General features: G+C 37.3%; 4 protein-coding genes and 1 long non-coding RNA gene across 5 annotated transcripts; 2 read left to right on the top strand and 3 right to left on the bottom strand.

Moving 5' to 3' along the window:
- Positions 1–1,617: 1,617 nt before the first annotated feature.
- On the bottom strand, positions 1,618–3,055 carry LOC125601741 (BAHD acyltransferase BIA1-like). Its single transcript, XM_048773798.1, has one exon. The coding sequence runs from the start codon at positions 3,028–3,030 to the stop codon at positions 1,714–1,716; it is 1,317 nt and encodes a 438-aa protein (XP_048629755.1). The 5' UTR covers positions 3,031–3,055; the 3' UTR covers positions 1,618–1,713.
- A 13,143-nt stretch (positions 3,056–16,198) lies between these two features.
- Positions 16,199–16,979, bottom strand: LOC125601740. The gene is made up of 3 exons (XR_007334392.1): positions 16,840–16,979; positions 16,417–16,766; positions 16,199–16,341 (listed from the first exon to the last, which is right to left on the bottom strand). It is a non-coding gene; the product is annotated as an uncharacterized LOC125601740 (long non-coding RNA).
- A 1,299-nt stretch (positions 16,980–18,278) lies between these two features.
- On the top strand, positions 18,279–20,974 carry LOC125601739. The gene is made up of 4 exons (XM_048773797.1): positions 18,279–18,617; positions 18,731–19,673; positions 20,057–20,574; positions 20,693–20,974. Exons 1-4 carry the CDS (start codon positions 18,279–18,281, stop codon positions 20,972–20,974), a joined length of 2,082 nt encoding a protein of 693 aa, XP_048629754.1.
- A 1,660-nt stretch (positions 20,975–22,634) lies between these two features.
- LOC125601738 lies at positions 22,635–23,162 on the top strand. Its single transcript, XM_048773796.1, has one exon. It carries the CDS (start codon positions 22,635–22,637, stop codon positions 23,160–23,162), a length of 528 nt encoding a protein of 175 aa, XP_048629753.1.
- Positions 23,159–24,582, bottom strand: LOC125601737. The gene is made up of 4 exons (XM_048773795.1): positions 24,563–24,582; positions 24,142–24,486; positions 23,952–24,071; positions 23,159–23,385 (listed from the first exon to the last, which is right to left on the bottom strand). The coding sequence occupies exons 2-4, from the start codon at positions 24,392–24,394 to the stop codon at positions 23,159–23,161; spliced, it is 600 nt and encodes a 199-aa protein (XP_048629752.1). The 5' UTR covers positions 24,395–24,486; positions 24,563–24,582.
- Between the last annotated feature and the right edge of the window lie 892 nt (positions 24,583–25,474).

Genomic DNA, 25,474 nt, shown 5'->3' with positions numbered 1-25,474 from the left:
TACATGTGTGCGGAAGGAGCTATGAGCCTACGGCGGTGATGGTGGTGGTGGAAAATGGCAAAAGCGGTAGCTTTGGAAGAAACGATGGTGTTCAGTAGCAAAGATGGTGAATCTAAGCAGCATAGGTTCGGTTGTCTTCTCCAAAAAAGTCAGACCTGAAACAAGGAGATGAAAGAATCAAAGCTGAATGATTGACACAATAAAAAAATAGAAATGACGAAAGAAGAGACGTACCAAAGAAAAGAAAGGCGGAGGTTTCATGAGTTAATGTAGATACTGGAGACCACTAAGCTAAAGTCACATTTAGTATTTTTGTGGCCGCTAAAATATTTAATTCTGTGGCAGTCGGAAGCCCATACTTCTCCTGCTTGTGGCCAGAGCCGGTACTGCATACACACGTAAAAACATCAAAGTAATTATAATACCATTTTCAAATCTTAACATAAAAAATACAATATAGTTATATACATTATATGGCCATCAAATTTTTTATAAAAAATAACATGTTTAATTAATTGGTCAAACTTCTTTAAAATAAATTGTATGTATATTAAACCAAGATTGCAAACTACAAACTTAGTTGGCCCGTTTAAAATAATTTGAACTAAACCAAAAAGATGGTTTACGTAAAACCTAAATGATCAAAAAAAATTAGATCAAAATGAACAATTAGTTAATTTCTAACTCATATCATTAAATCTATAATTTCAAATAATAAAACCCACAACAAACTATGAGTTCTAACATTTCAAATTTAATACAAAAAAGTAACAAAATGGTTTCAAATTTCTATACTACCTTATTTTATAATCAATTCTTATAAATCTATATATATATATATATATATTCAAATAATATGCAAAGAAAATTAAATTAAAATTTGAACAAACTCCCGCGCGATTTGAAATGTTGAAAGACTATGATTTCATCATGAAAAGTAATTACTCTTATAACATACACAAAAGAATTATCACAATCCAATTTTTCCGAACCCAAAATATTACAAACCACAAATAACGCACCGAATATGAGATTAAGTTTTTGTTAAAAGAAACAACATGAAAACTATTTGAAGCCTACACAGCGTATCAATGCCACAACTTTTTAATTTAGAAACAACTATTGTAAACAGACAAAATATATTTTATCACATATAATCCCTTCTTACTTAAAACTTTCTAGAAGACAAAAATCATTAAACGTCGCTTGCAAATGCAAACTTAAATACAAACCACAAAATCATACAAAAAATAATAACATAAATCATAAGTAAAAATATATCCCGTCCCGACCCTAGTTTTCCATAAGAATAGCTTTTCATACTAAGAATAACTGCAGGCTTATGTGGTAATATTTTGTGAAACAAACATCTGATTTGTCCATCTTGTGAAAAATTAAGATTCTTCTTTTCTTATATTTAACTGGAAAAGCAAGAAGTTGACAACAAAAATTAGGGCTACATGTAATTAGATTTAAAGGTCTATAAACATTTTAAATTAATCTTAAAATAAAAAAATATGACAATTTGGGAGACATACTATATAGGACATCATATCTGGTTTGTCATCTGGTTGTGCACATATCAAGGACATTCGAGTTAAAGTGACAAGAAATTTGAATGATTGTCAATTTATTCAAGCGAAATACAAAAGCAAGTAGGAAAAAAATTAAACCAATAATTGTGCAATCTTGGATATTGATATTGCCATTTGCTTAGATATGTACGGGGGGATTTAGGACTGCATAAGCAAGCAACTCTTGGTCATGGACAAACACAGACATGTCTTCTGCAGGTAAGCTTATCCATGCTTCCACACCTCCCCCATCCTTTGAGTCCATCAGTGCAATATACACCATGTTGTCATATATGGTACGTGAAGGGGATCCCATCCAGAACGGACTACCCCATCCAAAATCAACTTCGTAAAAAGGCTTTCCGCACCAGCTAGACATTGTGTATATGTCTATGTCAGGTTTGAACTCCGACATACAACTTCCCATCACGCTCAGCAAACCCTTACCAACTGTATTGCCTTGGACATTATCTTTTAACATCTTGTTGAGTCCTTCTTTGGCGGTCCTGAACGAGGCCACGGTTTCACTGATCTCCAGTTTGCTCTCTGCGCCTTTCTTGAGAAAGAATGCTGTTTGTAAGTTACCAATCGTGTCATGTGACAAAACATTAGAAGGAAGCCTAATCCGCAAGTCCATGGCTTGATACATGAGCGTTGACCTTGGAGCAACCAAGTTAGACCGTGAGGCATTTGTAGCACATTTCCATATAACTGACGTGATAGCTTCCACACGTGTAGGCATCGGGACGCTTTGGCTGGCGGCCTTGCGTTTGAGCTCAGCGATCTTAGAGGACTCAAAGACGAAACGGTTCATTATACACTTCTTTAAGTCCATTGTTGGGGGGTGTAATAGAGCCATGTGAGGAGGAGCAGGAGGATAAATGGTGGCTTCAGCAAACTGATGAGTGCTCACATTTGACTTCTTGTTTGCCGTCGTGGCTGCCCAGTCTGTTAACAACATATGCAATGAAGACGCATCACATATCCTGTGAGAGATACAGACCGAGACAGCCACTCCTGATCCAGACCCGAAGAAAGTGATATGGGCACTCAACAATGGCCATTTCGTTGGAGAATCTCCCGCCTCGATCTTTGGGTAGAGTTCCTCTAGAGAGTTAACGTTGCGGTTTTTCAAGACCTCGGGGAGAAGGAGATGGGTGCGTGCTTGAGTGAAGACGGCTCCTTTGTCATTGCAGTTGATGGAGACGCCTTCTATCTCTCCAGCGAGTGGATAGAAGCGAGAGAGAGTCTCGGACAGAGAGCATTTCAGTTTATTTGAGATGATCTCCGGCGATGCAGTGACTAGTTCTTCAGATTTGTAGAGGAACATGATTGACACGTAAACTGCAGGGCAAGAGAAATCAACAAGAGAGAGTTGAAGGTGATCATGAGGTGAGGGTGTAGCAGGTTTGACCACTTCTCTCCCCATCACCTCAAGCTTTAAGTCCATTTCCATTGTATTCGTTCTAAGAGTGGTTGAAAGCTTTGCGAAAAGAGATGATGGAAGTAGCAATAGATCTATCTACCTTTTATATACTTTTTTGTCTTTTTTTTGTCAATAATGATTTTTTAACTGTCTGTTGCAGTCATAGAGCAAAATTTATGTTTCAAAATAAGTGTAGTTTTAGAATTTCAATATAAAATTTATTAAATGTACATAATATATGACTTCTTATATTTTCTAATTTATTTTTCTATTGGTTTTGAAATATGATTAGATATATATGTAATGATGTTTTATTTATAAAATATTAATAATTAAATATTTTATTAATATGTGTGCACAAATTTAAAACGATAATTAAAATGAAACGGAAAGAGTACTAAGGTTTATATTTTAAAAATAGATATTATAGGCTAAATTTAGAAATGTTAAAACATCAAAAATTCAAAATACGTGTTTCCATTCAAACATATACTTATCAATTAGAAATAGAGAGTATTTTATTGTACTATTGTACAGTTAACACAATTTGGGAAAGAAACATGCCATCACGTTGACTCTTACAGAATTGATTTCAATTGTGTATAGTTTTCTTATGTGAGTATATATATGATTGTAAATCGCAAGTAAACTGTACAATAAATACAACTAGGGAAAGGAATATGCCACCACGTCGACTCTTAAGTCTTAACAGAATTGATTTCAATTGTGTATAGTTCTTATGCGAGTATATGATTGTAAACCGCAAGTATACTGTTCAATAAATACAAATTGGGAAAGGACATGCCATCACGTTGACTCTAACAGAATTGATTTCAGTTGTGTATAGTTTTCTTATGTGAGTATATGATTGTCGACCGCAAGTATACTGTACAATAAATACAATTAAGAAAGGAAAAGGCCATCACGTTAACTCTTAACAAAGTGATTTCAATCGTGTATAGTTTTCTTATGTGAGTATATGATTGTAAACCGGAAGTATACTTGCACGTATACTGTTCCATAAATACAAATTGGGAAAGGACATGCCATCACGTTGACATCTAACATAACTGATTTCAACTGTGTAAAGTTTTTTTTAGACATTATCTGCAAAGTGATTTAATTTGACACATGTTATCTTTCCAAATATTTTCACTAAATAAATGGGACATGGCATGATAGAAGTAATAGCATGGTTTATGGTTAAATGTGACATTGACAATTACATTTAATGTTTATTTATATTTTAGTAAACATTTTAGATTACGATAGTAAATTATACAACATAATTTAAAAAAATCTATTCAAATATGATATGAAATAATATAATAACAGAAATATACTACTATTTTTTAAAAATTGAAATATTTTTTTTTATAATTATACAATTTTATTACTATTTTTTCAAATTTTCTTATAGTTTTTAAATTATAAATCTTTAATCGTAATACAATTATATAAACACTAAAACTAAGATAATCAATAAAGAAATGAAAACCTGTCAGATTCTCTAAGTTATTTTCAAAATAAATAAAAAAGAAGGTTCTCAAAAAAGAAAAGAAAAATGGAAGCAAAATCAAGAGTCGAACATGCAATGCTGCACCATAAGAAAAGCAAGAGAAGCATTAACCACTGGACCAATGAGAAATATATGTTACTGATTTGGTGCCCCTAGAATATATCCAAAATTTGGTGCCTAAAATCCAAATTTTACGGGCTTTAACCCAGGACCGGCTCTGAAGACAACATAACTCTGCATTAATTTGAAAATTACTTTGTTAGGCGAGTGTGCTATACGCGCCCCCCAAAAATCTCTCTCGAGACAAACCTAATTATTTACGGCGAACTTCGGCGAATCCGATCTTGCGGATACGTCGCCGGCTACTCTTCCGTTATACACAACGGTGAGTCCATTTTACAGGCTCATCTTCTTCACCTCTCTCTGCCATGGCCTCCTCGATCTTGGATTCTACAAATTTCCACGTTACGAAACCACTGGTGGGCCTGTGCTCCTGGTGATATCATTTTGGTCGAAGCTGCTCTTACTCCAGTCGACTCTGAAACTGTTGAAGGTTCTAAAGATGGTGTTGATAATGATGCTCACCTGCCCCTTTCAAAGGATTCAGATTTGAAGAAAGTAATGGATACTGATACATCTTCAATTCTCCTTTTTCACGGCTTGGGGCATGGGCTCAACCGCTCAAATTCATCAATCCTTCGTCATTGATGAACTCGTCTCTTGAATCAAATGGAGAAGAAGTTGCTCGGGATCACTGGCCGTCTTTGCCGAGTCAGAATTCTGGAAGGATGGGAAGAAAGGTTCCTGCGACTATGTCTAATAAGTTTGTAGCTCATGGACTCCCGAAACCGTTAGACAGAAAGGAGGACGATCTTCGGTTTCCTTGGGCTGCAAAAATGAATCCGGCATCGCGTAATCTGTATAGAGCAACAGAACCAGAATATCTAGAAGACGGCACGCCAAAGGTAACCATTCCTTCATATGTTCTGCTCCAAGGTCTACAAAACCAGAAAGAATACATCTTAGGACAATTCTATAGATGCTCTCCTCCTCCTGGTGGTTTAATTTATGCGGTTTTCAACAAGTTATGGGGTAGAAACTGCAGAATTACCATTAGGAAGTTGGGTGAATCGAATTATTTGTTTCACATTCCGGATGAAGCCTCTAGGACTTGGGTAATTCAGAGGGGTATGTGGCATATTGATGACTGTTTAATGGTTGTTGCTCTGTGGACTCCTGAAGCAACTTTGGCTATCCCTGAGATCAAAACTATTCCTATATGGGTGACTTTAAAGAAGATACCCAACATTCTTTACTCAATTCCAGGAATTAGTCACATAGCTTCTGGATTGGGAGCTCCAATGGCGACTCACAAACCTCGTTTGGATCCCATTCACATGGGAGAAGCAAAAATTCTTGTTGAAGTTGAGTTGAGTAAAGCTTCCCGGCGAGGATCGCTGCAACTGATACAACAGGTTTTATTTCTATGGTGGATGTAGAATATGCTTGGTTACCCACTAGTTGTAGTAGATGCGGACAGTTAGGACACAAAGTGAAGCGTTGTCTGCAATCTGAAAATGGTGAGGTGAAGAATGGCTTTGAAAAAGAATCTATTGCTCCTATTTCTGATCAGTCTCTTGCAAAACAATCACTAGCTCTAGTACATGTCACTGCTTCTAACATTGAGGATGTCCATACCCCATCAGCTTCAGTTGATAACAATTCTGATCCTATTGAGTCTTCTATTCCTTCCGGCATGGAGGTATCTCTTTCTAACACTCTCCCCGCTGATCCAGTTAATCCGAACGAGGATGATCTTCATTCACTCGCGACAATCTCGATACTTGAGAACATGTGTATGTCTCCAACAGTTATTTGCATCAACGAGCCTATGGAGTCTCCGATCTTGGAGTCTGCTCAAAAGTTATCATCAGTCACCACTCCTATTGCTAACAAAATTTCTACGGTCCAAGGGATGGTAGTAGAACAGCTGAGCCTGACTTTGGGTCTAACAAATTTGCTTTATTGTTCAGTGCGGAGGAAGAAGAAGATTCATCAGATGTGGAAGAAGATCCGGATTCGATGGATCTCATGACACCTCCAGGCAAAAGAATCCTTCGAGAAAGGCCAGTTAAACCCTCAACAAAGGCTAAGGAGATGCATTGGCATTCAACAAGTCGCGGACGGGGAAACAGAGGACGTGGGAACCGTGGTGGACATGGTTAGAGTTGTTCTGCTGCGAACTCATTATCAATTAGAGCTTGATCTGATTGTTCTGGTTCATATCATGTTCCCTTTATTTTGCAAAAGCTTTTCAAAAACTGTACGAATTCGGCCGTAGCTTTAATAATAATATATTTAAAAAAAAAAAACTCTGCATTAATTTATAGAAATTAAAGATTAAGTGCTGCTGCACACATTTTCATACTACAAGTCTGATATCTCTTGATTTTGATGAGTTTTAGATCCATATTTTAGTTTATTATGTTTATTCTAAGTTGCATTTAAGTCTTTATGTTGCATTTGCATCAATATTTGCATATCATAGAGGTTGGAATGCATATTTGGAAGTTTGGGACGAAATTCAAGGGGTTAATTGCACATTATGAAAGTCTGGGGTCAAATATGACGTTATTCAAAGGTCAGGGACCAAGGTTGCAATAACACCAAAGGTGGCCATTGGTGTGTTTCTTGATCCGTAGAGAGCCGCGACGGTGAGGTTCGACTCCAACGGCGAAGGAGCTTCTCATGGCAGTAGATCCCGAGCACCACGATCCCAATATCCACGATGACAAAGGTGAAGCTCAGTCCCGACTCCGGAGCTTCAAGGCGTCCTATCTATGGGATTGCGACGAGGAGATGGAGACTTGGCCCCATGAATGAATCTTGGTCGCCGTTAGGTTCGTGGCTGAGTGAGACGACGACCATGACGGTGAGACTGCAGAAGAACAAGACGCCGGTAGAGATTGAAGCATAAACGCGTAGATCGAGAGAGGGGCTTGGCCAAGACGAAGAAGACGAAGTCCGAGCTCAAGCGACCTCAGCGGCTTGATGTAGCAGTGTTTCTTGGCCGCTCGCTCTGCATCACCTCCATGTTTGATATCGACATGATACAGCGGTCAAAGATAACCGCTGCGAGCTTGGTAGCGGCTTGCTGGAGCGGGAGAAAGAAGCCGCTCGTGGTCGAGATTTTGAGCTGTTGACCAGTTAATTCCGGTTTGACCCGGTTTAATTCAATTAAACCAACACGAGTTTGGACCTCCTAGGGCACATGCAATGGTGGACCTAGAGAGCTCGATTTCCAATATTAAATTTTAATTATTTATTAGTTTTTTTCTTTTTCGTTTAATTAAAAAAAATAAAAACAGACCAATCATGGGCCGCCACGTATCATGGAGCCCACGACACAGTAACGAAAAGAAACTATGATCAATCCTTATGTTAGGATTTTTTGGATTGATCCTTACAAAATTTGTGCCCCACACTAATATTTTAATATATTTTTTTTATAGATTCGAGCTAAGGATTCTTTGTTGCACATGCTCTTATATATAGTTTTAGCCTCTAAAAACCCTAATATATCTCATTTTCTTTCAAGACTTTGTCTAAACTTGTAAAAGCTTGAATTTTTATAATCTAAAAAAGTACTTCATCTTATATTTGTGTTTCTCTTGCTCATTAACATGATTAGCCTTGATCCTTACATGAGTTTAATGTTTCTCATGGAAATTAGTGAATAGTGACCTTGTGATTCATGGGTTAGATAGATTAGGGTGATTAGGTGGATATTTAGGATGTTTATAGCTTGATTAACATTGTTTTATGTTTGGTAAGTGTTATTAATGCTAGATTAGACTTGATCACTCTCATCTAGACTTTAAGCTATTCTACGTCCAGAAGGTGTTTGTTAAAATGCTTGAATGAACTTAGTATTGTTCTTTACATATTTGGCCAACGACAGTTGATATCCGAGATGTTTAAGTGGTTAGTAGACTTGTGATTCATGCATACTTGATTGCTTAGCCAACGACAGTTGATATTTAATTCATGATTAGCATAGGGGTTTTTGCCACAGTAGATTAATCTATTTGAATGAGATCTAGACCTATAGACTTGTTGATTGTTTTGTTTGAACATCCTAGATTGAACCTTGATCACCTTATATCAATTATCATTGCCCATGGATCCATCCTTAACATTTGATTGAATTCTTGCACTTATTTCTTGATTGGATTTGAGATCAACTTGTTTATATTTCTAGGATATTAGTTTGTTACAAATCACGCATCTTCTTGTTTGCTTATATTAAGAAAGCTTGTATAATCTTAGTGTTATAGATCATTAGTTCTTTGTGAATTCGATCTTAAAATGCTACAATGACATACATTTGATTGTGATATTGTTGACACATTAGATTAATTGGTGTGAGCTTAAACGCTTAATCAAAGTCCCTTTGCCAAAAACAAAAGCTTCTAAATATCTTTATTTGACCCACTCGAGTTATTGATCAGTCAATTAGTTTAGTTTCTTAAGATCAACAATAAATATAGTTTCTCAACAAGATAACGAATTCTCAATGATTTCTTAAAGGTACAAATATGAAATATATGTGAATCGTAACTAAACAACGAGTTGCTATTCTGCATATCTCAGTAACCAATTTAATGAATTGCGGATTAATTCCACCATTTTGCGAATTTTTTTTTTTTTTTGTCACGAGCGAAATATTATATAACTATTGATCCAACAATAATATACCAATCGATATATCAATACTATTAAGAAGGAGTCTAAAAAAATCTACCTATAAAAATTGTTTGGACCCTTTCATTTAACTTATTATTTTTTGGTCTTACCTTAAATATGTTACCATATATTTCTCTAACAATAATTTAGTCAATTCTTTTATTATTTAAATCTCACTCCTAAATCCTAATCATTACTATTACTATATTTATCATTTTGATTTTTAATCATAAAAGCATTGAAACTAATGTTTATATTATCACTTTTATCATATAATATATGATTTAAATCAAGATAAATTACAAGACATATATGTGTACATTTTAACTTCCTCTTTTATTTATAATAAAGTAATCATATCATATATAAACTTTTTCACTAAAATCTCATATCATATACTAAACTTTCAACTGTCTATAGTTTGATAATATTTTCATATTAAAAATGGTTTTTCTGAATATTCATGTTACCTTCACAAAAATGAAGAAATTCATGGTTTTATTAAAGCTAACCTGACTTCACGATATCAGTATTGATTATTCAAGATTTGAAAATTATTTGTTAAGATATTATACTTTTATATACTTTTCACTTAAAACGAATCAATACTATTAAAATGAAAGAGTTTAAAAAAATCTAATATAAAAAAGTTGTTGGAGTTATGTATAACTATTTATTATTTTTCTGATAATACATTAATCATTCTAAACATACAATATTTTAAATATTTTTAACAGATCTTAATATTATTTCTTATGATACCTTTACTCAGAAAAATATTTCATCAACCATGTTTTTGTACAATAACGTTAAAAATCTATATCAAAAGGTTGTTGGACCTGATATGGACGTAATGGGTCCACATCTGTTCGGGTATTTAAGATTCTAAAAGAATTTGAAATATATGAAAAATCTGAAAAATATCCGAAACATGAAAAATATTTGAAACTCCAAACAAATACCAAAAAAATTCAAAAACCTAAAAATTTAAAATCTTATTCAAAATCTGACACGATGAACTGAAAAATACTAAAAATTTATTCAAATACCCAATTTTTTTTAATTTGAAAAATTTACCTGAAATCAAAACTCTAATCGTAAACCAAAAACTTAAAAACAATATCCATAATATCGGAAACATATTCGGAATATCCAAATATACCTAATAAACACATATTTATGATCGGGTTTATGGTAGGACCCGGACTCAAACAAAGACCTGCGGGTCAAAAAAAATCCAATAGGTTATCTTCTCTCGACCTGAACTAAACCTATAATTTTGGGTCGGTTCGGTTTATTTTTTGATCCGGATATAATTCTCATGTCGTAAAGAAACTTACGTAAAAGTGTACATATAAAATCTCAAATAAACTAATTTGTAGATTATATAGCTGTTAAAAATTATGTTTTTCGATATAATAAACTTTGTATTATATATAATAATTCAACAACTTCGCGCTTTCCAAGCGCGGATCAAAATCTAGTTCATAGTTTTACTTAGAACCCATACATCCCCGGTCCCCGGATGTCAAACGTTTATAAGAGCTACGTGCATACACTGCAATAATTATAGATATATAGTATGCCACTTTATGTAGACATTTTAATATGCATATAAGTGAACCTTACAATTAATTAGAATATGTTTATTTAAGAAGCATGTCATCGATCTTCTTTAAGAGATAAACAGCGGTGTTGAAGATTGTTAAGAAAAAAACAGCGGTGTTGATGATAGGTGTGGTCAAGGTTGTCATCGGTAAATTCCCAAACTCCGCGGTCGATTCACGTGGCTAGCGTCACCGTCTTCATTAGAATTAATGATGGTTGCTAATTTGAGCGTCATGGCGTTCCTCAAGGCTCAAGATATCAGAGCTGATCTTCAGGGGTTTAAATTTGATCGAGAAATATGAATTTAATGATAAATCAATTAAATGCATGTAATGTAAAGTTAATATAATGGAAATTTAGACGAGATAAAATAACTAATATTGCAAAAGAGATTTAAGTTGATTATTCTCTAACAGAGATGAAAGTTTGTGTTCATCAATCTATTTACTATAAATGGATATATACATCAACTTTTGCTGAATCGCTTATGACAGGTATCTAACTGCTCCACTTCATGATTCACCAAAGTTATTTTTCCAGACTCAATTGATTACATCTCCTTATAGCATCTCCAATGTAAACTTTATTTTTTCCTTCAAAATAGAGTAAAAGTGAAAATGGAGTAAAATTGCTCCAACTCTACTTCATTTCCCACTCCATAATGGAGTCATGAACAAACAAACAAAAAGATTACTCTATTTATGAAGTAAATTTCATTATGAAATGAGATATGGAGTTGGGTTGGAGCATTCCTTACTTCATATTCACTTTTACTCCATTTTAAAGAAAAAATAGAGTAGGGATGAAAATGCTCTTAATGTAGCAACTAATTAGAACCTTATATAATTAATTGCAGTTTGTTAGTAAAAATGAGTGTGTATACATGCGAATATGATGATATATTGAAAGTGATTGTGACTATCGAAAAAATATCAGAAACTTATCACGTCACTCAACTTACCAATCGTTAATTAAACCAATGCCTTGATTCAAGGCCCTTGAACAACATTTCATACATTTAGTAATAATAAATTTAATTAAGTCTTGTTACTAAATGTGTTTCAAAAATATATATTACTTAACATTTAATTAATTTGTTAATTTGTCAAGAAAAAGGTTACGGATGATAGCTACAATTATCAATATCTCTTCGGTTATAATATTTTTTTTTTACTTTTGCTTTGTTTTTTGGTCAATGATAAACCACCAGTCCAACAATAATATGCAAATCGATATATTAAATTAGCCTTTTTGATGTATTATAAGCATTGGTCCGTCTAACAGAAATATGCAAATATCAATATATTATTATTCATCGAGCATACAACGTCCATGCATCCCCAAATACCAACTGTTATAAGAAATTCATGCAACATAGACATATAAATAGATATAGGTGCCATTTTATTTAGACGGTCCTATGTGTAAATGAAACTTTCGATTTATAACATTAATTTACGAAGCTTAACTCTATGCAGCCATAATAGTCTCACGGATATGATCGGCTGCTGCTATGAAAAAGAAGTCTGCTTGTTCCTTGCTATAATCAAACTTCTCGACCTTGATGGTCCATTTCACGCGGCTACGGCTGTTATCATCTTTCTTAGGAGTAATAGTGATGGTTACGGAAACGGAATCTCGGTTGTTCTCTCTCCCCACCACCCGACTTTCTCTCCCCACCACCCGACTTTCTCTTTCGCAAACTTCCAGCGTCTCCGGTGTACCTCCGGCGCGTGGGCCGTCTAAGCTCCGCCGGAGGGTTCTCTCCCTATCCTTTCCTCTTTTCTGTTTCTTTGCTCTGTTTTCGCCTCCTTCTCTCCAACCGAGATGCTTTCAACCCTGGAAGAAGAGCCTCGCCGGTGACAAAGTCGCGACCGACCCGGTGGTTGTGGTTTGGTTCTCTGGTACTGAAGTGAGGGTTAGAGAGGAGGTGGTTGAGTCAGGGTCGGCGTTTTAGGGTTTCGCGAGTGGGGGTTTTTCCAGATCTACCCTATCTTGAAGGTGACGGCGCGTGGTGGTAGGAGCCGACTCCTCTCTCTGTTCCGGTGGTGGATCTCTAGATCTGGCCTGTACCGCTCCTTGTCGGAGGTGTGGCGTTCAGAGTTTTTCATGTGGTCTTGCCTTGGCGTCTCGGTGGACTCCGACTCTCTTTGACGCCGTGAGTGCTTCGGAGTGTTGTTTCCTCGTCGGCGTGCTATATGCTGGTGGCTTTCCTAGCGCGTGCTAGGGTTACTGGTGTTGGCTTGTGGAGATTTGCGGATCTGATGTAATGGTGTGGTCGTCTATGGCCATGCTTGGCAGCTCCGTTGTCATCCGGCTCAGCTGTCTCCTCTACCCAGTTCTTCTTCCCGTTTCTTCTGTGATGCAGCCGGCTCGCTAATCAGAAGACTGCTCCTTGTATCAGTTTGTGTAGGTTGGTCCGTGTCTCCGTTTCAATCTTTTGCGTGTGAAGAGATTGGTTACGGTTCTCGTAATAAACTATAGGCAAGGTGCTTAGACCGTTGGGTTGTCTCCAAACTTAAGCTTACCTCAGAGACTCCTTGTGGTGACCGGCACTTCCCAGTGTCGACGGTGGTCTCTAGGACTGTTCGGCAGTGTTTGGTCACTCTCTTCTTGTAGGCCTTGTGAGCGTGGTCGGGATGTTTGTAACAAGCAGTTCATCGAGCCCGTCTTTTTGCTTTTGTTGGAGAGCCTCCAGGGATGCTTTCTGTTCCAAGCTAGGTAGGTCCGCTGCTGGTTCTCCGTTGTGGGTGCATGAGAGGAGGATAGTCATCGGATTAGTCAACCATGACTCTTCTTCTTGGTGGCGTTGCGTACAAAGAAAGCTCGTGCAGGAACATGATCTGGGGTTGTCTCTTGTCCACTATTGCTATGGTATGGTGGTGTAGTTTTCTCTGTCTGCTTGGTGTAGGGCTTTGGCGTGTGGCGATCTTTGGAGGTTTCATTTTTTCCGAATAAATGCGCTGCCTTGTCGACCGGGTTGGCCTTGTGTGTTGCTGTATGGCCATGTTGGTTTCTGTTTTGGAGGTCTACTGCGAGCTGTTCTCGGTTAAACCAAATCTTAAAGAGCAGTTCATCGGGTACGCCAATTTCTACCGGGCTCTGTCTCTCGCAATTACTGTGGTTTCTCCTTTTGTGGCAAGCGGTTAGTGCTAATGGAGTAGTGCCTTCTGGTAAGTAGTTATACCGTAGTGTCAGCCTTCTTTAGACTAGAAAGTGTTTCTGTTTAGTTGTTTTCTTCATTTATTATGCTTCTCTTGTCTTCTATGTAATTCTGTCAAAAATTTAAAAATCCTGGTAATAATATCTATACATTTTTACCAAAAAAAAAAAATAGTGATGGTTACTTCCATACTCTGGAAAATACTTCCGTCTTCGTATTAGCGGCCATGGGTACAAGCGAAGGAAGCATATGCTTCCGGCCCTTGAATAAGCTATATATTATTTCGGTCCTTTTGTTGTTGAATTCTTCAGTAGCATAGTTGGTATAAGGGCGAAAAAAGCTCTCTTTCTTGTGCACGGTTCAAACTCCATAGGCCACGTTCCCTCTGTTTTTTTATCCTTTTAAAATTATTCAATAACAGGCCCAAAATAAAGTGTGCTGCTTCCAGTTCAAAATATTTCCAGGCCGGGCCTGTTCGTAAGAATCCGACAAGAAAGGAGCGCTGATGAAACTCATCGTAAATCTCTTGTTTTCCTATTCACATCCTCCACCGTCACGCCATCTTTTGGTGAACATAGAAAAAAGTTAGGGTGTGAATCAATAAATATGAAGTAAATGTTTATTCAATTAAAATTATCAGTTAACTAAAATAATTCAGAATTTAATGGTTAAATACTTAAATCTGTTTTCAATAACGAGTTCGGTTAAGTAGAATTTAATAAATCCGTAACCAAATAATTAATAAATCTGGTAGTTGGTATTAATTTGTCGCCAATGTAAAATAAATCTATCAAATTGTAAATAAATTCGTGGTCAATCTGAATTCATCGTAAATCTCTTGTTTTTCCTATTCACATCCTCCACCATCACACCATCTTTTGGTGAACATAGAAAAAGTTAGAGTGTGAATCAATAAATATGAAGTAAATGTTTATTTCAATTAAAATTATCAGTTAACTAAAATAATTCAGAATTAATGGTTAAATCTGTTTTCAATAACCAGTTCAGTTAAGTAGAATTTAATAAATCAGTGACCAAATAATTAATAAATCTGGTAATCGGTATTAATCTGCCGCCATGTAAAAAAAATCTATCAAATTGTAAATAAATTGTGGTCAAGATAAACAAATCTATCAAATCCATATTAAATCTGTCAAAATAAAGTAAATCTATGGTCAAAAGATAATAATCAGCCAAACCGCAATAAATCTGTCAAAAATAGGTTAATCGGTGGCAAAGAAAAAAACGAATCTATCAAATTGTATATAAATCTGTCAAAATAAGTAAATTTGTGGTCAAAGAAACTAAATCTTATTAAATCTGTAAGAATTAATAAATCTGTGACCAAACATGATAAATTTGTTAGAATAAATCTGTAGAAAGAAATTAATTAAGTCTATAAAATTTAAGATAAATCTGTCATAAAAATAAATAAATATAAGTTTGTGGTTACATAAAACATGGACAAATAAGTTTGTGAGTAATGACATTTTCGTAATTATTATTTTTGATAATAAATGACTTAGGGGTAAAACAAGTATGAAAAATAAACTAGTATTAAAATAAAATTAGAGTCATTCCAGTAATTAACTAATGAATTAGAGTTAAACTAGTTTTTTCCCGTTACTAAATATCTATTACTTAACATTTAATTAATTTGTTAATTTGTCAAGAAAAAGGTTACGGATGATAGCTACTACCATTATCAATGTCTCTTCGGTTAAAAAAATTATATTTTCTTTTACTTTTGGTTTTGTTTTTTGGTCAATGATAAACCACCAGTCCAACAATAATATGCAAATCGACATATTAAATTAGCCTTTTTGATGTATTATAAGCATTGGTCCGTCTAACAGAAATATGCAAATATCAATATATTATTCATCGAGCATACAACGTCCATGCATCCCCAAATACCAACTGTTATAAGAAATTCATGCAACAGAGACATATAAATAGATATAGGTGCCATTTTATTTAGACGGTCCTATGTGTAAATGAAACTTTCGATTTATAACATTAATTTACGAAGCTTAACTCTATGCAGCCATAATAGTCTCACGGATATGATCGGCTGCTATGAAAAAGAAGTCTGCTTGTTCCTTGCTATAATCAAACTTCTCGACCTTGATGGTCCATTTCACGCGGCTACGGCTGTTATCTTTCTTAGGAGTAATAGTGATGGTTACTTCCATACTCTGGAAAATACTTCCGTCTTCGTAAGAATCCGACAAGAAAGGAGCGCTGATGAAACTCACCGTAAATCTCTTATTTATCCTATTCACATCCCCCACCGTCACGTCATCTTTTGGTGAACATAGAAAAAAGTTAGGGTGTGAATCTATAAATATGAAGTAAATGAATTAGTAGAAAAGTTTACCATCTTCTTCAAATGCTTTGACTTTACGCTTGAAGTATTCTTCCGCCGGATACGCAGCGTCAAAGGAGTTGTACTTAAATTATCATCACTTCTGTTATTATTGGTATCGCTTATATCGATGTACGTGAGTAGGGATTCGACGATCTCAGTTTTTCTGATGTGATTTTTAATCTTGTCGAACTCGAAGGTGTACTCCAAGCAGCTTTTTGTAATCTCTTCCTCCCATGGAGCGACGGTGATTCTTACTTTGACCGTTTTGTAGCCTTCTGAAATTAGGGTCCCAAGTATGTTCATGGTAACTGTTCTCTCCGCAACATCCTCCTCCGACACGATTTCGAACCTCAATTCCTCTACAGTCAAACATATCAATTAATTGATGATCAAGAAAATATGAAATGAAAGTTGGAAGAGTTTATCATTTACCAGCAGCATAAAAGAATGAAACATGGCTTTTCTTTCTGATAAAATATTGATGAATTCATCTGCCGGAGAAACTAAGTAACGCTTCCCAGATTTGTGCGTTAACATTCTCTCTTTCTTAAGAAAAAAATATCAAGTATATGTTTTGTGGGTTTGATTACAGCCTCTCTCGATGAATATGTGTTTATATAGAGGCGTTCCATGCAAATTGCTTCAACTAATTTTTTTTTTTTTTTTTTTTGCTTCAACTAATTTTATTTACTAACTTTTTGTACCTAAAATACAATTACTTTAATTTATTTTAAGTAATCTTTACCCATCTAACTTTTTCATCCTGTATATGTAATTTACCCATTAAAATAACCACTTTAATTTAAAGTTACCCATTTAAATTTAATTAAGTCTCGTTACTAATTAAATATCTATTACTTAACTTTTAATTTATTTGTTAATTTGTCAAGAAACAAATTACGGATGGTAGCTATAGTACCAGTTATCAATGTCTCTTCGGTTAAAAACTGTATATAATTTAGTTTCCATTATATGGAACTTGCTTGTATCTGCATTTCAACTTTTTCTGATGTATCTAAGATTCTTGATTCTTTTACTTTTGGTTTTGTTTTTTGGTAAATGATAAACCACCAGTCCAAGTGTCCAACAATAATATGCATATCGACATATTAAATTAGCTTTTTGATATCTTTCACCCGAGTACGAGCTTACTGTTCGCTATCTTTTTTGTTTTCGTGTTTTAGATAAAATTAAAAACTACGCAAATAGTCGGAGTCGAACAAACGACCTTTGGATTGAAAGATAAACGCTAATCGACGGCGGTATGCAGTAAATTTGTTAGACTAGCTAACCTATAACTATTATAATCATCCTCCGGAGCTTCTTCGTCGTTTTCCTCTACCATAAAAGCTCTTCTCTTTTTCTTTACGCTAATCATGGTCGTGCTTCATACATTTAGTAATAACAAATTTAATTAAGTCTTGTTACTAAATATTTATTACTTAACTTTTTTTTTCCAGTAATTTGTCCAGAAAAAAGTTATTGATGATTGATACTCTACCAATTATCAATGTCTCTTCGGTTAAAAACTATACTATTATTTAATTTGCCAGTATATGGGAACTTGCTTGTATCTGCATTTCAAATTTATTTTTCTGATGTATCTAAGATTCTCGATTCTTATACGTCAATGATAAACCAACAGTCCAACAAGCAACAATAATATGCAAATCGATATTTTTTTTTTTTTTTTTTGATAAATATGTTAATTATCATTTAAATGAAACAGAGTTGTATATTTACAAAGGTTCGAACTGAAGCCAGCTGGAGGCAGTTCCCTGATTCCTCCTCAAAACTCTGTTTTGTCTTCTACGAAATCTGCTCCCGCGACGTTTGCTGCTGACGCACCACTCGTTATCCATTCATCCCAGATGAATGACCTTCAGCTACTTGGCGAAATCAACTCGCCGACTAGTTTTAACTTTCTGGAATTGCAAGGCTGCGCTGCCCCTGCAGTAAACAACTCCAGAAACCCTAATCCCCAAATTTCAGCTACAAACGAAATTGTACCTGAAGAAATTGAGTCTGAGGCTACTTCAGCACAAACCAAGTCTGTCGTTCCCCCTATCGTCGCTGCTCAGCAGAATATCGAACAACCCAACGCGCAACCGCCCAGGCTTCCAACGGTTCCGGAGGAAGGTGTTAAATCCAAAGTGGCGTTGTGGAAAGACAAAGTTAAACCAAACTCTGGAAAATTCGAGCCGAAAAAGGTACTCCATTTATGCTAGATTCAGGTGAGGCCTGTGTGAAAATCCCAAATGCGGTCATCGAGAAGAATCGAAAATCGTGGGATAGTTTCATTATTGGACAATTCTACGAGGAGGCCCCGGCAAGAGGAGCTGTACATGCCATTGTTAATGGTATGTGGAGCAAACACAGGCGTGACATCTCAGTGTCGAAGATGGATGGCAAAGCGTTTTTGTTTCGAGTTCCTTGCCCAAATGCTCGTCGAAGGATTCTCAATCAGTGCTTATGGCAGGTAGATGGACAAACCATGTTCGTAGCGAAATGGTCTCCTGGTGTTAAGCCGGAGAAGCCTTCTCTATCTACTGTTCCTGTCTGGCTTGACCTAACGGGAGTCCCTCTTCAGTTCTTCAATGAAGACGCCTTGAAGGAGATTGCAAGTCTGGTGGGTCATCCTATCTGCCTGCACCCCAGCACAGAAAATCTTACAAACTTAGAAGTGGCAAAGGTGTATACTGTCATAGATCCCCGTCAGCCGTTACCGGAGGCCGTTAATGCACAATTTGAATCAGGAGAGGTGGTGCGCATTCAAGTCTCAAGCCCTTGGCTCCCTTCCTTGTGCTCTCACTGCTCCAAGGTTGGCCATACGATATCTAAGTGCCCCAACGCCCCTCCTCGATGTGAATTCTGCAGGTCTGTCAAGCACTCTTCTGAAGCTTGCCCCAGATCAACAGTACCTCAAGAGTCAAATGTTCCTAAACGTAATGGCAAAGCTCCTATCGCTAGTCAGTTCCCAATTGTTGGAACGGGTAATGATAAAGGTCCTGGTATAGCTAGAGCAACGCCAAAAGCACTGCCTAAGGAAAAGCCTAAAGCCTCAGCTCCTCCTCCGGCCTCTAACAAAAAAGGAAAGCGCCAGAATAATAAGCAATGGGCTCCCACTGAAGGTAATAAGCGCACTGATGCTGACTCAAGGGCTCAGATGTACCAGGCCGGACCTTCAACTGACCCAAAAACCATTACGCTAGATCTTGAAGAAGGAGAGATATGTGTTGATCTTCGTCCCATAAATCTGGACCCAGGTTCTCATGAGTCAGTTCCCCTTCAGAAGAAGATGACCCTGGATCAGATGGCCCCTCAACTGAGGAAGAGAACTCAGATGATCTAGCTGATCAATACATCACAGTGATCTCTCAGAGATCAAGGAAGAAAGCTAAAGCTTTAGCAAGGGGCAGAGGCCCTTTAACCCCTCTGATTTTTCTCCCCTCCATGGATATTTTTTGTTGGAACATTAGAGGGTTCAACGATAAAAAAACGAAGCGGATTTAGGAAGTGGTTTCGATCTAATAAGCCAATTTCGGAGGCCTGTTGGAGACTCATGTCAGCGGTGTAAATGCTGCCTCGATCATCAGCAGAGTCTTTCCTGGATGGCATTATGAATGCAATTATGAATTCTCGGATTTAGGAAAAGTTTGGCTTCTGTGGCATCCATCAGTCTCTGTGTCAGTGCTCCAGAAATCTCTACAGTGTATTACGTGTTCGGTAAAACTGCCGTTTGTGTCAACTGAATTTGCTGTTACTCTTGTCTACGGGTCCAACCACAGGAAAGTGAGGCGTGAGCTATGGTCGGAGCTCTCTTTCCTGTCCTCATCTACCCATATTAGCCATGTTCCTTGGACAGTTCTAGGTGATTTTAATCAGATTCTTGAGCCATCTGAACACTCTTCAGCAAATGCGCCCTCTTCTTCTCGGGGAATGCGGGATTTCTTTAACTGCACAGTCACTGCGGGCCTCTCTGATCTGCCGTATTGTGGTAACTCTTTCACTTGGTCAAACAACCAAGGAGCTTCGGTGATATCTAAGAAACTTGATAGAATCCTCGTCAATGATGAGTGGCTCCGTCAGTTTCCAAATTCACTTGGTGTCTTTGGAGACCCTGGAATATCTGATCACAGCCCGTGTTGCGTCTATCTTGATACCACTGTTCCAAAAAAGAAGCTCCCTTTAAGTTCTTTACTATGCTAAATGATAATCCAGAGTTTGAATCATTATCTCCGAGTGCTGGAACTTTCTGAATTTTGAGGGAACAATGATGTTCAAGGTCTCCAGGAAGCTAAAGGAATTGAAGAGTATCATTAGATCGTTTAGCAAGGAAAATTACTCAGGGATAGAGAAGAGAGTAGTGGAAGCTTTTGCGACTCTTACTGAATGTCAGAGGATTCTACTCTCTTCCCCGACTCCTCAGGCGGGTATTGATGAGAGGTTAGCTTTTGAAAATGGTCTGTTCTTGCTAAGGCTGAGGAGTCTTTCTTCTTCCAGAAATCTCGTGTTACTTGGATTGATAAAGGAGACTCCAATACCACCTTCTACCATCGGCAACTAAGAACAAGGACATCTCAAAACCAAATTATATTCCTCAACGATGATCAAGGAAATGTTTTAAGTACCAGAGAGGATATCATGAGCCATGTTGTTGCCTATTATGAGACGTTGCTTGGAGGAACCCCTTCTTTAACTCCATCCACTACAGCTGACCTCTCTAGTCTTCTTCAGTTTCGCTGCTCAGAGAATATTGTGACTTCCCTCCAAGCACCCGTCACTGCATTGGATATTCAGGGCACTTTCTTCTCCCTTCCAAAGAACAAAGCGCCAGGACCAGATGGCTACCCTGCAGAGTTTTTCACCGCGCACTGGAAGACTGTTGGAGACGATATGATCAAGGCGGTTCAGGAATTCTTTGTCTCAGGAAGGCTCCTGCAGCAATGGAACTCTACTATTATTACCCTCATCCCGAAGAAGCAGAATGCAGTTTTGATCTCCGACTTCCGGCCCATCTCTTGCTGCAATACCACTTACAAAGTCATCTCAAAACTGCTTGCAAACAGACTGAAGAAAGTGCTCCCTGCGGTGATCTCCAACACTCAGTCAGCGTTTATCCCAGGAAGGCTACTAGTCGAGAATGTTCTTATGGCTACGGAGTTGGTGAATGGGTATAACTGGAAGAACATCACCAAGCGATCCTTGCTCAAAGTCGACCTAAAGAAAGCTTTTGATTCATTAAATTGGAGCTTCATCCTACTCATCCTTCGTGTCTTGGGTTTCCTGAATCCTTTGTCAGCCTCATCGCAGAATGTATCACTACCACGAGGTTCTCGGTCGCGGTAAATGGTGAGCTTGGTGGTTATTTCAAAGGCGCTCGAGGGTTAAGGCAAGGGGATCCTCTCTCGCCTTATTTATTTGTCCTTGCCATGGAAGTCTTTGCTCAAATGCTTAATAGGAATTTCGATGAAGGTACCATCGGATACCACCCTCAAGCGTCTGATCCTTCAGTCACTCATCTCGCTTTTGCTGATGATATCATGGTGTTCTTCGACGGACAGTATGGGTCTCTCCAGCAAATCACTCGGACTCTAGACAGTTTCTCTACCTGGTCTGGCCTGACAATGAATCGTGATAAGACTGAGCTATTTGTGGCTGGAATGAGCCAGACGGAAGTTACAGACATGACACGCCTAGGCTTTTCTCTTGGCTCACTTCCTGTTCGCTACCTGGGGCTTCCGCTAATGCATCGCAAGTTGCGCATATGCGACTATAGACCTCTACTGGATCAGCTAAAACGACGCTGCTCGTCATGGTCCTCAAGAGCTCTCTCATATGCAGGACGTAAGCTGTTACTCTCCACTGTCACCTTCGGTACTTTAAATTTTGGTTCTCCTCTTTCATCCTACCAAAAGGCTGTATCAAAGCTATTGAGTCTATTTGCTCAAGGTTTCTTTGGAATGGAAACATCGCCAACAGAGCAGCTGCAAAGCTATCTTGGAAAACTGTTTGCCTATCTCGCTCTGAGGGTGGCTTAGGACTCCGAGACCTGCATACTTGGAATAAGACCTTGTCATTAAAGCTTGTATGGTTGTTGCACTCTGAATCTGAGTCTCTTTGGGCGAAATGGACCAGAAGCACCGGCTGAAAGGGGCCAGCCTTTGGAGTATGGATGAGAAGAAACAATGTTCTTGGATCTGGTCTTCTTATTGAAGCTTAGACCAATGGCTGAACAATTCCTAAGATGTGAAATAGGAGATGGTGCGTTGGCGTTCTTTTGGTTTGACTATTGGCTACCTTTAGGACCACTGATTGATTTCTTTGGAAGTGATGGACCTGCCCACATAGGCGTCCCTCTCTCTGCCAGAGTAAAGGAGTGTTGCACATCTACTGGCTGGTCCCTAAGACCTGCAAGATCTCCTAAAGCAGAGCAACTGCAAACCCTACTCTGTTCTATCACTCTGCCATCGTCAACAGACCGTCATGACGTCTTCAAATGGTATGTGAATGACAAATACCTTGATTCCTTCTCCACGAGTAAAACTTGGGAAGTAGTTAGACCTCGTGGAACTAGAGTGGATTGGGAGTCTGTTGTCTGGTTCAGTGGGCATATACCAAAGCATGCTTTCAACATGTGGGTTGCTAACCATGATCGACTACCAACCGTTGTCGCCTGGCTGCTTGGGATACAAGCATTGTCAAAACGTGCCTGCTATGCGGACACTATGACGAAAGCAGAGACCATTTCCTAAGATGCTCTTTCAGCGAACAGATATGGAAGGAGATCACCATACGCCTCGGCTACAGGCCGTTCTACTTCCACACCTGGACAGCTCTCATTGCCTGGCTCGATGCTGGAGACACAACGAGTCCTCTTATCCTCCGACGACTTGCTGCTCAGGCCACTATATACAGTATTTGGATCGAGCGCAACAACCGTCTCCACAAAGGTCTCACCTCCACTCCCCCTCGCCTCTGCAAAGACATTGACAGACTTCTCCGGAACGTAATTCTCGCAAGGAAGAACGCAGCAAGTTCATGGCCTAATGCAAGTATGGCTAGGCTTGCATGCTACCTAGTGTGATGTTGATTTTCTATCTCATCATTTAAGCCTTTTGTTGTTTTTTATCTTTTTTGGCATCAATTGGCTTTACCGTTCAAATCGATATATTTAATTAGCCTTTTTGATGTATTATAATCATTGGTCCGTCCAACAGAATATGCAAATATCGATATATTCATCGAGCGTACGTGGTCATCCATCCCCAAATACAAACTGTTATAAGAAATTCATGCAACATAGACATATCAATAGATATACGTGCCACTTATTTAGACGGTCCTATATGTAGATGAACCTTTCGATCTATAACATGTTTTAAAGAGTCTTAATTGCAAACATATAGTCTCACGGATATGATCGGCTTTATGAGAAAGATTCCTGATTCTTCCTTGTTATCATCAACCTTCTCGACCTTGATGGTCCATTTCACGCAGCTACGGTTGTTATCACCTTTCTTAGGAGTGATAGTGACGGTTACTTCCATCATCGAAAATACTTTCATCATCATCGTACATATCGTCCGCCAAGTTAGGAGCGTTCCTGAAACTCACCGTAAATATCCTTTTCTGCTTTTTCGCGTTCTCCATGCGCACGTCATCTTTTGGTGAGCATAAAAAAGTTAGGGTTTGAAAATAAAAATATGAAGAAAACTAAGCAGAAAAGTTTACCATCATCGCTAAATTCGTTGACGTAACGTTTAAAGCATTCTTCCGCCGGATACCCAGCGTCGAAGGAGTTGTACTTAAAATTATCACCTTTAATATTATTGCCATCGCTTATTAAGATGTACGTGAGTAGAGATTCGACGATCACTGTTTTTCCGATGTAATTGTTAATGTCGTCGAACTCGAAGGTGTACTCCAGGCAGCTTTTTGTAATGTCTTCCTCCCTAGGAGCGACGGTGAATGTTGCAGTGACCATTTTGTAGCTTTTTGAAATTAAGGTCCCAAGTATGGTCACGGTAACGGTTCTGCTCGCAACATCCTCCGACAAAATTTCGAACCTCAAGTCCTCTACAGTCAAAACATATATAGCAATTAATTGATGATCAAGAATATGAAATGAAAGCTGGAAGAGTTTATCATTTACCAGCAGCATAAAAGAATGAAACATGATTCTTTCTGATAAAATATTTGATGAATTCGTCTGCTGGAGATTGTATCTCAAGCTTCCCAGATTTGTGCGTTAACATTCTCTCTTTCTTAAGAAAAAAATATTAAGTATATGTTTGTTGGTTTGATTAGAACCCTCTCTCGATTAATATATGTTATATAGAGAGAGTGTTCTATGCAAATTGCTTCAACTAGTTACTTTTACTCATATAACTTTTTTCACCATATTGAATCTTTTTTCAAATTGCTTCAACAAAGGCTTCGGCAGTTACAATTTACTGACACTCAGTTAAATTCATTTGGCACATGGGAACATAAATAACTATGCAGACCAAATTAACTCTAACCTAGCGAATTAATTTACGCTGTAATTGATCGTGTATATATTTTCTCGTAAAGTGGTCAAAATTGGGCACAAATTTCTGACGATCGTAAATTGGTCAAAATTTAATCACAAATTACTGACCAATTTTTAACCAGTTTTGTTTGTTGTAATTTCCGACCACTTTTTGTCCACTATTCTAATCGTCATTAAATGGTTATTTTATGGTCGGAAACATATTGACCAATTATGTGGTCAGAAAATTGGTTAGAATTCACTATGTTTTGTTGTAGTGCAATAGCTGCTGAATAGATAAGGATATAATATTTGAAAATGATTTCGAAATATTTGATTTGAATACATAAATTATCATAAAAGGTTATATATTTGGATTCTTAAAATTATTCATACAAAATTTTCAAAAAATAATATAATTATTAAATATTATGGAGTAAGCGCTTGTTACTACAAATCTTGTGGTAACAGACATTCTTTCCTTTTTAAAGCGTTTTAGTTTATAAGTCCGGTACTTTTTTTTTTTGACTTATATAAGTCCGGTTTATTTTG

The sequence above is a fragment of the Brassica napus genome, unplaced genomic scaffold (genome assembly GCF_020379485.1).
Source record: "Brassica napus cultivar Da-Ae unplaced genomic scaffold, Da-Ae ScsIHWf_2642;HRSCAF=3395, whole genome shotgun sequence".
NCBI classification, from domain to species: Eukaryota; Viridiplantae; Streptophyta; class Magnoliopsida; order Brassicales; family Brassicaceae; genus Brassica; species Brassica napus.
This window is presented reverse-complemented; position numbering and strand designations above follow the sequence as displayed.

Excerpts from the sequence above, each read along its gene's own strand:
- LOC125601737 (XM_048773795.1), bottom strand. The coding sequence starts at position 24,394 with ATGGTCACTGCAACATTCACCGTCGCTCCTAGGGAGGAAGACATTACA. Across the intron at positions 24,072-24,141 it reads CAACGAATTTAGCGATGATG|ATGACGTGCGCATGGAGAAC; the intron begins GTAAACTTTTCT and ends GCTCACCAAAAG. Across the intron at positions 23,386-23,951 it reads AAGTATTTTCGATGATGGAA|AGGCGAGGGGGAGTGGAGGT; the intron begins GTAACCGTCACT and ends ATGTCTTTGCAG.
- LOC125601739 (XM_048773797.1), top strand. The coding sequence starts at position 18,279 with ATGAATGACCTTCAGCTACTTGGCGAAATCAACTCGCCGACTAGTTTT. Across the intron at positions 19,674-20,056 it reads TCCCATAAATCTGGACCCAG|GAAAAGTTTGGCTTCTGTGG; the intron begins GTTCTCATGAGT and ends TCTCGGATTTAG. Across the intron at positions 20,575-20,692 it reads GCGTCTATCTTGATACCACT|GTCTCCAGGAAGCTAAAGGA; the intron begins GTTCCAAAAAAG and ends ATGATGTTCAAG.
- LOC125601741 (XM_048773798.1), bottom strand. The coding sequence starts at position 3,030 with ATGGAAATGGACTTAAAGCTTGAGGTGATGGGGAGAGAAGTGGTCAAA.
- LOC125601738 (XM_048773796.1), top strand. The coding sequence starts at position 22,635 with ATGGCTGAACAATTCCTAAGATGTGAAATAGGAGATGGTGCGTTGGCG.